The 13,267-nt window shown below is 38.5% G+C and overlaps 1 protein-coding gene across 2 annotated transcripts in view; it reads right to left on the bottom strand.

Annotated features, from left to right (window-relative positions):
• Nucleotides 1-6,492: 6,492 nt before the first annotated feature.
• The window catches only part of atp6v1h (ATPase H+ transporting V1 subunit H), a 51,517-nt gene continuing 44,742 nt past the window's right edge, over nucleotides 6,493-13,267 (bottom strand). For both annotated transcript variants that reach the window (XM_048162347.1, XM_048162348.1), the window contains one exon: nucleotides 6,493-6,853. In XM_048162347.1, the coding sequence (XP_048018304.1) occupies nucleotides 6,787-6,853 (67 nt within the window). In that variant the 3' untranslated portion in view covers nucleotides 6,493-6,786. The remainder of the gene's footprint in view (nucleotides 6,854-13,267) is intronic.

The following is a 13,267-nucleotide window of genomic DNA, read 5'->3' as shown; positions in this document are numbered from 1 at the left end:
ATCAGGTTTGTACATACTGTATTTATAACTTTATAATCATTGGCTTCTGTACATGAGTCGATTCCGGCGGAAGACTGAACTTTGACCTGACACATGACGCATCGATGAACGCAGAAGCACAGAGGATAGAGCAAAACAAATCTCCGGTCATGAATTAGAAGTCTAAAATGAGAATTTCCAAAGAGAAATGTCGTCGGAGGTTGAGTTTATTGTCCAACCTTATTTGTTTGAACCGCGAGAGGCGTCTACTCTCATCTGCTTACGCTACTGTAGTCTCAGCCTCAGACGTCACACCTACGGACCGTTGGCTGAATGTCTGGTGCATATGGCACACTTATCTGGAAACACTTCAGGATTTTCGAAGTCATCATCTGGTTGGTTGAATTATACAGGATGTCCGGCAGATGTGTGTGTTGCATTCTTTAATGGTCCGCCTGGAAACAAATGCCGTGATGCCAAACCCCCTCATGGAAGAAGAACGCCGTCACGTTTACAACGGTGACAATGAGCGTTTACCAGGATCAACTAAACACTGGATTTCCAAAAGTAGGAGAAGTTCGCGGCTCCAGTGTTGCAGTAAAATTGCACAACGTTCTTGAATTAATAATTTATAAGATGCATGGTGGTCTGTTATTGTTGGGACATCGACTTTACATTTCACGCCCCTAAACATGATGTGGAACAAAACGAACTGTGATTGGTTGCATTATATGTCAGTCAAACATCCTCTTGGGTGTTCCTTGGCTAATGAAAGCTGCGATAGAGTCCAGACCTTCTGCCATTGGTCTGAAGGTCTGGCTACGCAAGACTAATGCTACTCCTACATCCTACGTCAAACGCCCAAACTCAATTCTCTCGTGAACGTGTGGACGGATGGAAACTAGTCATTATATTCTATAAAATTATAAATATGGATTTTTTTTCTCAGAAAAATGCATCCCTTCGCTTCAGAAGGCCTTTATTAACCCCCTGGAGCCGTATTGATTACTTTTATGATGGATAGATGTGCTTTTTGGGGCTTCAAAATCTTGGTTATATTCATTCCCATTACATAACCTGGAAAAGCCAGAATATTTTTTAATATAACTCTGATTGTGTTTGACTGAAAGAAGAAAGTCATACACACCTAGGAAGGCTTGAGGGTGAGTAAATTTTGGGTGAACTAAACCTTTAAATGTTGAGTTGCTCCTGTTTTAACTGTAACCATGGGAACAGGGAATCTCTGACCCATGTCAACAAGAGCGCAGACCCGTTCAATATGGCTAATCGATAATATTCCACCTGTATTACAAAGCCAGGTCTTCGACTGACAGCCTCAGAGTGAGCGGCTCGGTAAGCCACCGCTTCAGCTTTGCAGCTGTAAGCAGGCGTTCGAGATTGTTGTTGAAACATACAGAAACTGTTTCATAAAGTCTGAGTCAATCAGAAGTTTTTTTCTTTCTAGAAAAACGTTAAGACCATGATCAGTGCATTTAATGTCACTAAAAGAACCCATTTATAAAAATAGCCCTTGAAAACGCTATATGCAGCTTGAAAAGTACTTCACAAAAGCCATCGGAGAAGAGTTCTTCAAGCGACATGCCTCCGAGAGCCCTTACACAAATTCATCATTGATTATGGCAAAAGGACGTCTGAGTTGCACATTACTTAAAGCAGCCACTCAGTGTGGGAAGTGTCATACAAGCATTGGCACACCATACAGCATTGCTGAGATGTGGGATCATAGATGTTGAGTCAATTCATTCTTGACACAAAAGGCTGCATCTGAATAGGATGGCAGTGTGAAAGAAAAAACAAGTTTCCCAATAAGGTGGAATCAAACATCTGATAATGCCACTAACAACCTTGTTTCACAAGCTTTTGGGGAGCCTAAGATGACCCTATTAGAATTCAAATGACCCTCGACACATCCCGCATGAGTTGATAACAACATGTGCTGTGGATCTGTCAGATAGTGAGGTGGTAATAGGCTTTGAAGGTTATCTCTATCTGGGCATCCACAAAGCACATGGAGTACTGGGCTATTTGCTAACCGATGGTGCTACAGCTACAGCTTGTTTTCCATTTAGAAAGAGAGATGAGAAAGAGAGAGAGAGAGAGAGCGGGCGACTGAACACAAATTACCCAGTGGCTGCATCTGCTCTCGTCTGATGCTCTGACCAGTCGTGTGTGGTTCTGGGAGGTTATTTAAAAAATGGGACGCACAAGGAATGCTGCAAATTGGCAAATGGGTTTGTGTTTGTAAGTGACACTGGTGTGATAACCTGATCATAAATAGAGTAAAAAGGCCTGCTGTGACATGAAATGAAATACATGAATCTGACTGTAAATATTCGAGAAGCTGGTAACATGAGGAATCTAAATTTGATGTGATGTTTTGGGCCATTCACACAGAATGCGTTTCAAAATGGAAAAAGCAGGGCAGCGGAATAGAAAAAAGACGCGTTTTTAAAAGTTGAACTTCTTTAGCTCGAGCGCAGTGTTTTTAGAACACATTAGCTATGTTTCCATCCAAAAAATGCCAATTTAACATAAAATTGGAATACAGTTAAACATTTACGAATCAAGTACCTTTTCCTTCCCACGTGTTCAAGAGAACAAATTCTTCTTTTATGTGTAACACAAGTTTTTGTCCATACAATGTTTTTTTTTTGTTTTTTTTTGTCCATACAAAGTCAATGGGGTCCAAAGACATTTTTCAAAAAGGGTTCTATGTAGGGGTTGTTGATTGGATTTTGAGATGTAGGCAAAATGGAGTAAGATGATTTTAGGCTTTTTTTTAGGATTTAAGCTTTTCTTAAAAAATAAGGAAAAACTGCATAAGCCCTTTGAAAATGACTTGTGTAAAGCGGTCGTGTTTGTAGCTTTTTTCCATAAAACCTAGTATAAAAATATGAAACCATATTTCATATTTCATATGTGTTGTTACAAGAAACTTTAGATTCTGTTTTTGGAGACATAGTTGTCATTTCAAAAGAGCAAAGCTGTCCTAAAGTTTAAAGGGTTAGTTCACCCAAAAATTTCTGTCATTAATTACTGTGTCGTTCCACATCCATAAGACCTTTGTTCATCTTCGGAACACAAATTAAGATATTTTTGATGAAATCCGAGAGTTTTTTTTAAAATCCCCCATAGAAAGCAATGTAATTACCACATTCAAGGTCCAGTAAAGTACTAAAGACATTGTTAAAATAGTCAACGTGACTACATTGGTTCAACCTTAATGTTATGAAGCAACAAGAATAATTTTTGTGTGCAAAAACAAAACAAAAATAACGACTTTATTCAACAATTTTGGCTTCTTCGTCAGGATCACATGCATGCGTCGTGGTGCTCTGGTGAACAGCATCGGCCAATACTGAGCCCGCGTTCGGATGTAAACACGGAAGCTCTGCGTTGTCTATACAGCATAAACTAGAGCCCTGCGCGGGACTGATTTCCTTAACCCGCACCCGCCCGCTCCCGCTGAATGTCTGACCAGGACCGCCCACTCCCACCCGCGCCCGCAATGTTTGTGTCCACTCCCGCCCGCTCCCGCTGACTTTCTCTCAGAGCTTGTGAAAAATGTAGGCCTAAACAAATACTCAGACTACAAACCCGATTCCAAAAAAGTTGGGACACTATACAAATTGTGAATAAAAACAGAATGCAATGATGTGGAAGTTTCAAATTTCAATATTTTATTCAGAATACAACATAGATGACATATCAAATGTTTAAACTGAGAAAATGTATCATTTTAAGGGAAAAATAAGTTGATTTTAAATTTCACGGCATCAACACATCTCAAAAAAGTTGGGACAAGGCAAACGTCTGGGGACTGAGGAGACAAGTTGCTCAAGTTTAGGAATAGGAATGTTGTCCCATTCTTGTCTAATACAGGCTTCTAGTTGCTCAACTGTCTTAGGTGAAAGATCTGGACTGCAGGCTGGCCATTTCAGTACCCGGATCCTCCTTCTACGCAGCCATGATGTTGTAATTGATGCAGTATGTGGTCTGGTACTGTCATGTTGGAAAATGCAAGGTCTTCCCTGAAAGAGACGACGTCTGGATGGGAGCATATGTTGTTCTAGAACTTGGATATACCTTTCAGCATTGATGGTGCCTTTCCAGATGTGTAAGCTGCCCATGCCACACGCACTCATGCAACCCCATACCATCAGAGATGCAGGCTTCTGAACTGAGCGCTGATAACCACTTGGGTTGTCCTTGTCCTCTTTAGTCCGGATGACGTCCCAGTTTTCCAAAAAGAACTTTAAATTTTGATTCGTCTGACCACAGAACAGTTTTCCACTTTGCCACAGTCCATTTTAAATGAGCCTTGGCCCAGAGAAAACGCCTGCGCTTCTGGATCATGTTTAGATATGGCTTCTTTTTTGACCTATAGAGTTTTAGCCGGCAAAGGCGAATGGCACGGTGGATTGTATTCACCGACAATGTTTTCTGGAAGTATTCCTGAGCCCATGTTGTGATTTCCATTACAGCAGCATTCCTGTATGTGATGCAGTGCCGTCTAAAGGCCCGAAGATCACAGGCATCCAGTATGGTTTTCCGGCCTTGACCCTTACGCACAGAGATTGTTCCAGATTCTCTGAATCTTTGGATGATATTATGCACTGTAGATGATGATAACATCAAACTCTTTGCAATTTTTCTCTGAGAAACTCCTTTCTGATATTTCTCCACTATTTTTCGCCGCAGCATTGGGGGAATTGGTGATCCTCTGCCCATTTTGACTTCTGAGAGACACTGCCACTCTGAGAGGCTCTTTTTATACCCAATCATGTTGCCAATTGACCTAATAAGTTGCAAATTGGTCCTCCATCTGTTCCTTATATGTACATTTAACTTTTCCAGCCTCTTATTGCTACCTGTCCCAACTTTTTTGGAATGTGTAGCACTCATGAAATCCAAAATGAGCCAATATTTGGCATGACATTTCAAAATGTCTCACTTTCAACATTTGATATGTTATCTATATTCTATTGTGAATAAAATATAAGTTTATGAGATTTGTAAATTGTAAATTTGTAAAAAAAAAAAAAAAAAAAAAAAAAAAATTTTATTCACAATTTGTACCAACTTTTTTGGAATCGGGTTTGTAAATTCGTTCAAGTTAACATGCAGAATTACAGACTTTAAACATGATTGCGTTAAAATAAGATGAAGTAGCCGCAAAACCAAAGCACCACACGTGATATAAACATTGGGTATTTTTTTATTGCCATTATAAAACATTAACCAAAACCACAAATAGCGGCACTCAGTTTTTAAACGCAGGCTACTGCATACACACTCACCGAACGATTAACTAAACAAACAGTTTAACTGTTAACAGTTTAAGTAAATAAGCCAAAGCACAATAAGAAATAACTTTAACTTATTAAATAAACACATGGGACTTACAAAGTAGGTTAGATATACTTATTATACTTAACAAATTAAATACAAAACGAAATAAATAAAATAAATAGAATGCCTCAAATTCACAATAGCTTGCTTAACAGGCTATTGCAAAAAAGAAAATAAATAATACTAATAAATAAATAAATAAAAATAACGTAGCCTACTTAACAAACAAATGAATTTAATCACTGGGCATTGCATTGCTTACTCCATATTACTATGAAGGAAAAGTATATTGCTGACTGACTGCGGTCCCAGACTTGTGCGTCTTTCTTCCACGATCCGCTCACACACACCGAATGCCCTCTCTGACGGCACACTAGATGCGAGAATGCTCAAAATAAAACGCGCAAATTTTGAGAATTGTTTCCAAGTGTCTGACTTGTCTTGCTTTGCTTTTGTCAAGTAAACAGCCGCTTTAATTTTCTTCTCAACTTCATGTGTTGACTCCATTTCTATTACACGCCAAATCCCACCATTCCCCGCGGGTCTCCCGCAAAGTTTTCGGACCGCCCACTCCCGCCCGCAGCAAAGGTAAAACCGCCCACTCCCGCGAGATTTGCGTTGGGTCCCGCGGGAGCCCAAACCCAATGCAGCACTCTAGCGTAAACTGCGTAAGAAACTGACAGAAGAGAGATGAAACTGTTGAATAAAGTCATAATTTTTGTTTTGTTTTTGTGCACAAAAGGTATTCCCGTCGCTTCATAACATTAAGGTTGAACCACTGTAGTCACGTTGACTATTTTAACAATGTCTTTAGTACCTTTCTGGACCTTGAATGTGGTAATTATGTTGCTTTATGGGGGATAAAAATATTTTTGGATTTCAAAAAAAATATCTCAATTTGTGTTCCGAAGATGAACGAAGGTCTTACGGGTGTGGAACGACATGAGATTCGAGACAACAATATACCCTTGGAGTAAAATCTTAGATCTTAAAATAAATAAATAACAGTTTTTTGGGCCTATCTATCTATCTGTCTGTCTGTCTCGAGTGAAATTAACAGCCTTACAACTCAACCACAGACTGATGTTTCAAATTTGGAATGAAACAAATAAAATAAATAAAAATGCTTAATTCAACAGATGCATTTGTCATGGTAGACTCTTTATTGGAATGCATACTCATTGTTTTACATTTAAGACATAAATAACATTTCATAATACTCTGAACTGTTCCGATCACAATGTGATTTTACACAAGGACGCACAAATTTACACAACAACAAAGCACAACAAAGAAGAGCTAAATTAGAAATTTATGGTTTAATACATCAACTCGTTTTTTGTTTAGCCTGTTCATTATATATAGCACAGATTTACATTCATACCAACAACACGGGATCAGACGCTCTGGCTCACACACAAGCACATGGGCAGTTCAGCTTCGGGCAGCCACAGCTGGAGTCGACTGCTCACTGGACTGCAACTGCTTCCCCAGGTACTCCCTGAAAGAAAACACCAAAGAACAATTATGACAATTTATCTTTTTGAACAGCTATGAAGTGCAACTCTTTGTATTTCTGGATATTCCTTTATGTAAGTAAAATAACAGGCTTTTGAGCTGACGCTTTAAGCTCAGTGAGAAAAAAAAGAAGAAACTGTCATGCACACTGAAAGAGGTGATAAAAAAGACTTTTCCAAACAGCTCCTCCACAGCCGATTCCCCAATCTAACTATATTCAATTCAACCTGTCTTCTTGAATAATCTTCATGAGGTTCGATTCTTTCCTCTTTGATTACTGAAAATGTCATTTTACCAAGGCGAGTTAATTCTGAATGACACCTGTGGTTTCTCAACTGTTGGGAAATGCTATCTGTCATTTAAATCCTTTCAAAGTGCCCACCATCTTGATGTCGAGCCAAAACCGTCAAACCTTGTTAACAATTTCACCTAAACAGTGACCTTTTTTTAAGTGGTTTGCTTTTCTTCAGGCCTAAGGTGCTTCAGATAAGACTGCACAGCTTATAGAGGAGCATACAATTCACAAAGGACACATAATAGATCCCATCTGAATATGCATTCTTGCCAGAATACGCAGTATCCGAGAAATCAATACCCAAATGACCTACTGCATCCGCTGAGATGCAATCTGTGATCGGTCAAGAAGTTCATCTGGTCGAGTACACGTTCTGATCAGATGCAACTATGCGAATTGGATCTTCTTTTCCTTTCTTGACCAGTTGACTAAATTAGCAGACACCTGGCATTCATTAATTGTCATTTCTGGCAGCTCGTCCAACAGCTACTTGCCAGACTTCAGCACATCAGCTGATTTTGCATGGAAACAAAGCAGATAAGCGCCAAGCTGTTGTACATCAGAAGGAGAGAATCACAGAGGGCTGATTCATTAGGGATCCAGCAAAAGAAATAAAACAGCAGAAAATATGAGGATTAATAACAGCTTGACTTCCGATTTGTGTATTAATTGAGCTAATATGTTCACGGCTAGCTTGCAAAACAGGATGTGCATGGCATTAAGGGTTTGTTATGTAGATAGAGTATTAAGTAACTGTAGAGAAGGGTTTTCATGAGGGAACTGCAGGGAGTCTGTGAGTTGATATAAAGAGAACGATTAATTCTTTCTAAATAGAGCTGTTAAAGTCATCTGGTGAAATTTTTTTTTTCCATATCACAATATATGTAGCCAGGGTGCGATTTGTGAAAAAAACAGAGGGGGGGATGTTTTGAAAAGTTTTTTTTTTTTTTTTTTTGTTGAAAATTTGTTAAAAACCACAGTGGAGCTATATACTATTTTTGGCAGCCGTTACAGAAACATTTTTACAAAAAAATCTTCTGATTTAACCTTGAGATTTGAAGTATTAGATAGCTTAGATATTTGCACCACTATCTACAATGACACTAATAATTCTTAATTTCTGATACAGTGGGTACGGAAAGTATTCAGACCCCCTTACATTTTTCACTCTTTGTTATATTGCAGCCATTTGCTAAAATTTGCTAAAGTTCTTTTTTTTCCCCTCAATGTACACACAGCACCCCATATTGACAGAAAAACACAGAATTGTTGACATTTTTGCAGATTTATTAAAAAAGAAAAACTAAAATATCACATGGTCCTAAGTATTCAGACCCTTTGCTGTGACACTCATATATTTAACTCAGGTGCTGTCCATTTCTTCTGATCATCCTTGAGATGGTTCTACACCTTCATTTGAGTCCAGCTGTGTTTGATTATACTGATTGGACTTGATTAGGAAAGCCACACACCTGTCTATATAAGACCTTACAGCTCACAGTGCATGTCAGAGCAAATGAGAATCATGAGGTCAAAGGAACTGCCTGAAGAGCTCAGAGACAGAATTGTGGCAAGGCACAGATCTGGCCAAAGTTACAAAAAAATTCTGCTGCACTTAAGGTTCCTAAGAGCACAGTGGCCTCCATAATCCTTAAATGGAAGACGTTTGGGACGACCAGAACCCTTCCTAGAGCTGGCCGTCGCCAAACTGAGCTATCGGGGGAGAAGAGCCTTGGTGAGAGAGGTAAAGAAGAACTCAAAGATCACTGTGGCTGAGCTCCAGAGATGCAGTCGGGAGATGGGAGAAAGTTGTAGAAAGTCAACCATCACTGCAGCCCTCCACCAGTCGGGGCTTTATGGCAGAGTGTCCCGACGGAAGCCTCTCCTCAGTGCAAGACACATGAAAGCCCGCATGGAGTTTGCCAAGATGGTGATAAGTAAGATTCTCTGGTCTGATGAGACCAAGATAGAACTTTTTGGCCTTAATTCTAAGCGGTATGTGTGGAGAAAACCAGGCACTGCTCATCACCTGTCCAATACAGTCCCAACAGTGAAGCATGGTGGTGGCAGCATCATGCTGTGGGGGTGTTTTTCAGCTGCAGGGACAGGACGACGGAAAGATGAATGCGGCCAAGTACAGGGATATCCTGGACGAAAACCTTCTCCTGAGTGCTCAGGACCTCAGACTGGGCCGAAGGTTTACCTTCCAACAAGACAAATGACCCTAAGCACACAGCTAAAATAATGAAGGAGTGGCTTCACAACAACTCCGTGACTGTTCTTGAATGGCCCAGCCAGAGCCCTGACTTAAACCCAATTGAGCATCTCTGGAGAGACCTAAAAATGGCTGTCCACCAACGTTTACCATCCAACCTGACAGAACTGGAGAGGATCTGCAAGGAGGAATGGCAGAGGATCCTCAAATCCAGGTGTGAAAAACTTGTTGCATCTTTCCCAAAAAGACTCATGGCTGTATTAGATCAAAAGGGTGCTTCAACTAAATACTGAGCAAAGGGTCTGAATACTTAGGACCATGTGATATTTCAGTTTTTCTTTTTTAATAAATCTGCAAAAATGTCAACAATTCTGTGCTTTTCTGTCAATATGGGGTGCTGTGTGTACATTAATGAGGAAAAAAATGAACTTAAATGAGGGGGTCTGAATACTTTCTGTACCCACTGTAGAAATGCAAAATCAATCGGTAGTTATTAATAGAATAACGAGACACAAACCTCTACATTCAATCGCGTTTGGTCCCATTTATTTATCACAGTGCATACACATACAAACTTTAAGTACAAAAGTGCGCACATTTGGAGAAATGCATATTTACCTCAGATTTCATTAGATAGAATATAAGCCGGGCCGTACGCAGGGTTTCATAATTACCGTGGTCAGAAAATGTTGTTTGCTAGGGGGGTACCAGGGCGTGCTCCCCCGAAAATTTAGATTTCCCTGGTGTACATATGTGTATTTTTAAGACGTTTTAAGGCCAACAAATTGGATAACAATTTAAAACCATGTCAACAAATAAATGCATGCACAGTTTTGAGGCAGCTTTAATCGCATGTTTGGTAATTTCATGACTTAACTTACAACAGAACAACGACGGTCATTGCTCGTAGGTTTTTTTGTGCTTTATTTAAGCTATAATAAAGTCATTATGCAGCGCGCGCCGGCGCATTTGCACATGCAATTCTTGAGTGCGCGCCATGAGCACAGTATAACGGCTGATTGGACAGTCGTGTTAATTTTTCTGAGTTTTACTGACATAGCCTGACAACACCTCATCTGACCGCAGTTCACTGTTGTTCAACTGAAGCTCCCTCGTCGTCACCTGCACCTTTTCTGCGCTCGTTTGACTTGAGCCTGGCGCTGAGGTGAAGTCGGAATGCGCGTCTGAAAAGTGACTCGTTTGTTGTGTCGTAAAGAGACAGTTCTATAGAAACGCAGCGTTTTACTTGGTGATGTTTTAAAAAAAGATTTTTATTTTTGGTATTTTATATGCTCTATTGGTGGTTTGTGGAGTAGCATCACCCAGGAGGGATATTTTTTTATCCCCCTGGGAATACTTCCTTCTGCCACAGATTCACATCTCAAGTTATATCTCATGTTTAACCACTATCCACATAAGAACCAGCAACAAATTCCCGAAGACAGGCCTAGATAAAGCTGTTCTCAGAGGATAAATGAGCAATAAAAGGCTGCTGACGGCCTGGAGCTCACATCTCCAAAACTGCCTAAACAAATTTTCAAACAGGCGCTAGACCTATGTTCATATATAAATTGCCGCCATTGACGCTCGATGTGAGAAATGCTGCCAGTATAGATCTGGTGGAAACAAGCAGAGTGATACAAATTGTGAAATGGTTTCCGTGTGATATTAGTAGAACGTCGCATGGCTGGAAAAGGCTCTCAGCCAATCAGATTTGAGAACCAGAACTAATTTGATATACTACAGATGAGTATAAGGTCTATCTGTGGGTCATAATTAATTGAATATTAATGTCAGATTAATTGCACAGCTTTGTGCTAATTGAAGAGAAGCTTTAAGCTTAAATAAAGATCAGCAGTAGATGACATTCATATATTAAAATGTCCTATGTAAACTTGCATGAAGGTCTTAATTTAAAGGCCAAAATGGACCTTCAAAAAAAAACTTAAGTGCAGTCTAAAATGAGTATGCTGAGAAGCACATTAAATCGCAAAGGAACCATTATACTGAAATCTATTTTCATTACCTACTAAAAAGCACTACGAGTCATCTCTGAGGTATAATTTTATAAGTTTTCCCTTGTTTAAATTAAATTTTGTATCTCACATTTTAAGTGTGGTCCCAGACTTTTGGACCGAATGGCACTGAACACAACCCACACAAAAATAGTCCTCCAGAACAAACAGGACGCAGACAACAATCACACCATTCTCATTGAAGCAAAGACTCCATTGGGCTCAATCACGTGCACATCGCATTAAATTTTCTGCCAAACCTGCAATCGACCCAAACCACAAGATGTATTTGAGAGTCACGGTGTCAACGTGATGACTTCAAGAGACACTTAACTTTTTCTTCACTGACACCTTGAACTGATTCCTTCATTTTTTCAATGTCAAGGTCCTATAACTAACAGTAAGAAAAGTCAAAGCAAAGGCGAGTTCTCATCATCATTCATCCCATATATACAGCAAGAGACGTCAGACTCATCTTCAGTGTGGCTTATGAGACGCTTGACTATGTCTGTGGCCTTAATCATTCAACCTGTGGTAAATACGACTATGACCCACGGTGACCTTGCGTTTGAAGAACTGTGGCTGATTTTGAAGGCAGAAAAGAAAGGGACGACTCTGCTGTGGATTTTTTCAAAAATGAAGAGCTGATTTACAATCTACCTGCATCCTCAGGTGTCTAAGACTTTAATGACTAAGAGGATTTAAATGAATGCTCTATTACTCTGTGGACTGCTTCCAAAATTACCTAATTTAAGAGTTTCTGAGTTCAAGAAATGGTAATAACAATTTCTCAAGGTATGTCGCCACTTTCCCATTATGAATGTTAGGGAAAATTATAAAGTCTTCAGAAATAAAATAATAATAATAATAATAAAAACGCTATATAAACAAACAAGCCATCTCATAGTGTTATATATTTTTGCTTACTTTAGTTTGGAATTAAAGGGCCAGTGCACACTAATAATATAACATCAATATGTATAGTATATTGAATTAGGAATAAATCACATTTTAACATATCACCACCTTGGAATAAGGTTCTATCTGCATTCTGAGCAGTTTTGAGATATTGAGCTTCAAGGTTTTTGCATTCCATACTTCTTTGTAGATAGAACCTTTTGTTTTCTAAAAAAAGTCCCATGTACACAACTTAAAAACAAAAATCACATAATGTAAATAAGTTGTCACAGCATAAGAATATGTGAGTAATTCAATTTTGACAAAAATGTCAGGTAGAACCTTATGATTCCAAGGTGATGATTTATTAAAATAAGTTATAAGTAAAAATTCATTCATATATATATATATATATATATATATATATATATATATATATATATATATATATATATATATATATATATATAACACACACACACACACACATATATATATATATATATATATATATATATATATAGTACAGTCAAAAGTTTGGAACCACTAAGATTTTTAATGTTTTTAAAAGAAGTTTTCGTCTGCTCACCAAGGCTACATTTATTTAATTAAAAATACAGTAAAAAACAGTAATATTGTGAAATATTATTACAATTTAAAATAACTGTGTACTATTTAAATATATTTGACAAAGTAATTTATTCCTGTGATGCAAAGCTGAATTTTCAGCATCGTTACTCCAGTCTTCAGTGTCACATGATCCTTCAGAAATCATTCTAATATGCTGATTTGCTGCTCAATAAACATTTATGATTATTTTTCTATGTTGAAAACAGTTGTGTACTTTTTTTTTTTTTTTCAGGATTCCTTGATGAATAGAAAGTTCAAAAGAACAGCATTTATCTGAAATACAAAGCTTCTGTAGCATTATACGCTACCGTTCAAAAGTTTGGGGTCAGTAAGAATTTTTATTTT

This window comes from Megalobrama amblycephala, linkage group LG17, assembly GCF_018812025.1.
Source record: "Megalobrama amblycephala isolate DHTTF-2021 linkage group LG17, ASM1881202v1, whole genome shotgun sequence".
In the NCBI taxonomy this organism is placed as follows: Eukaryota; Metazoa; Chordata; class Actinopteri; order Cypriniformes; family Xenocyprididae; genus Megalobrama; species Megalobrama amblycephala.
Note: the sequence above shows the minus strand (reverse complement) of the source record. Positions and strands in the feature narration are given on the sequence as shown.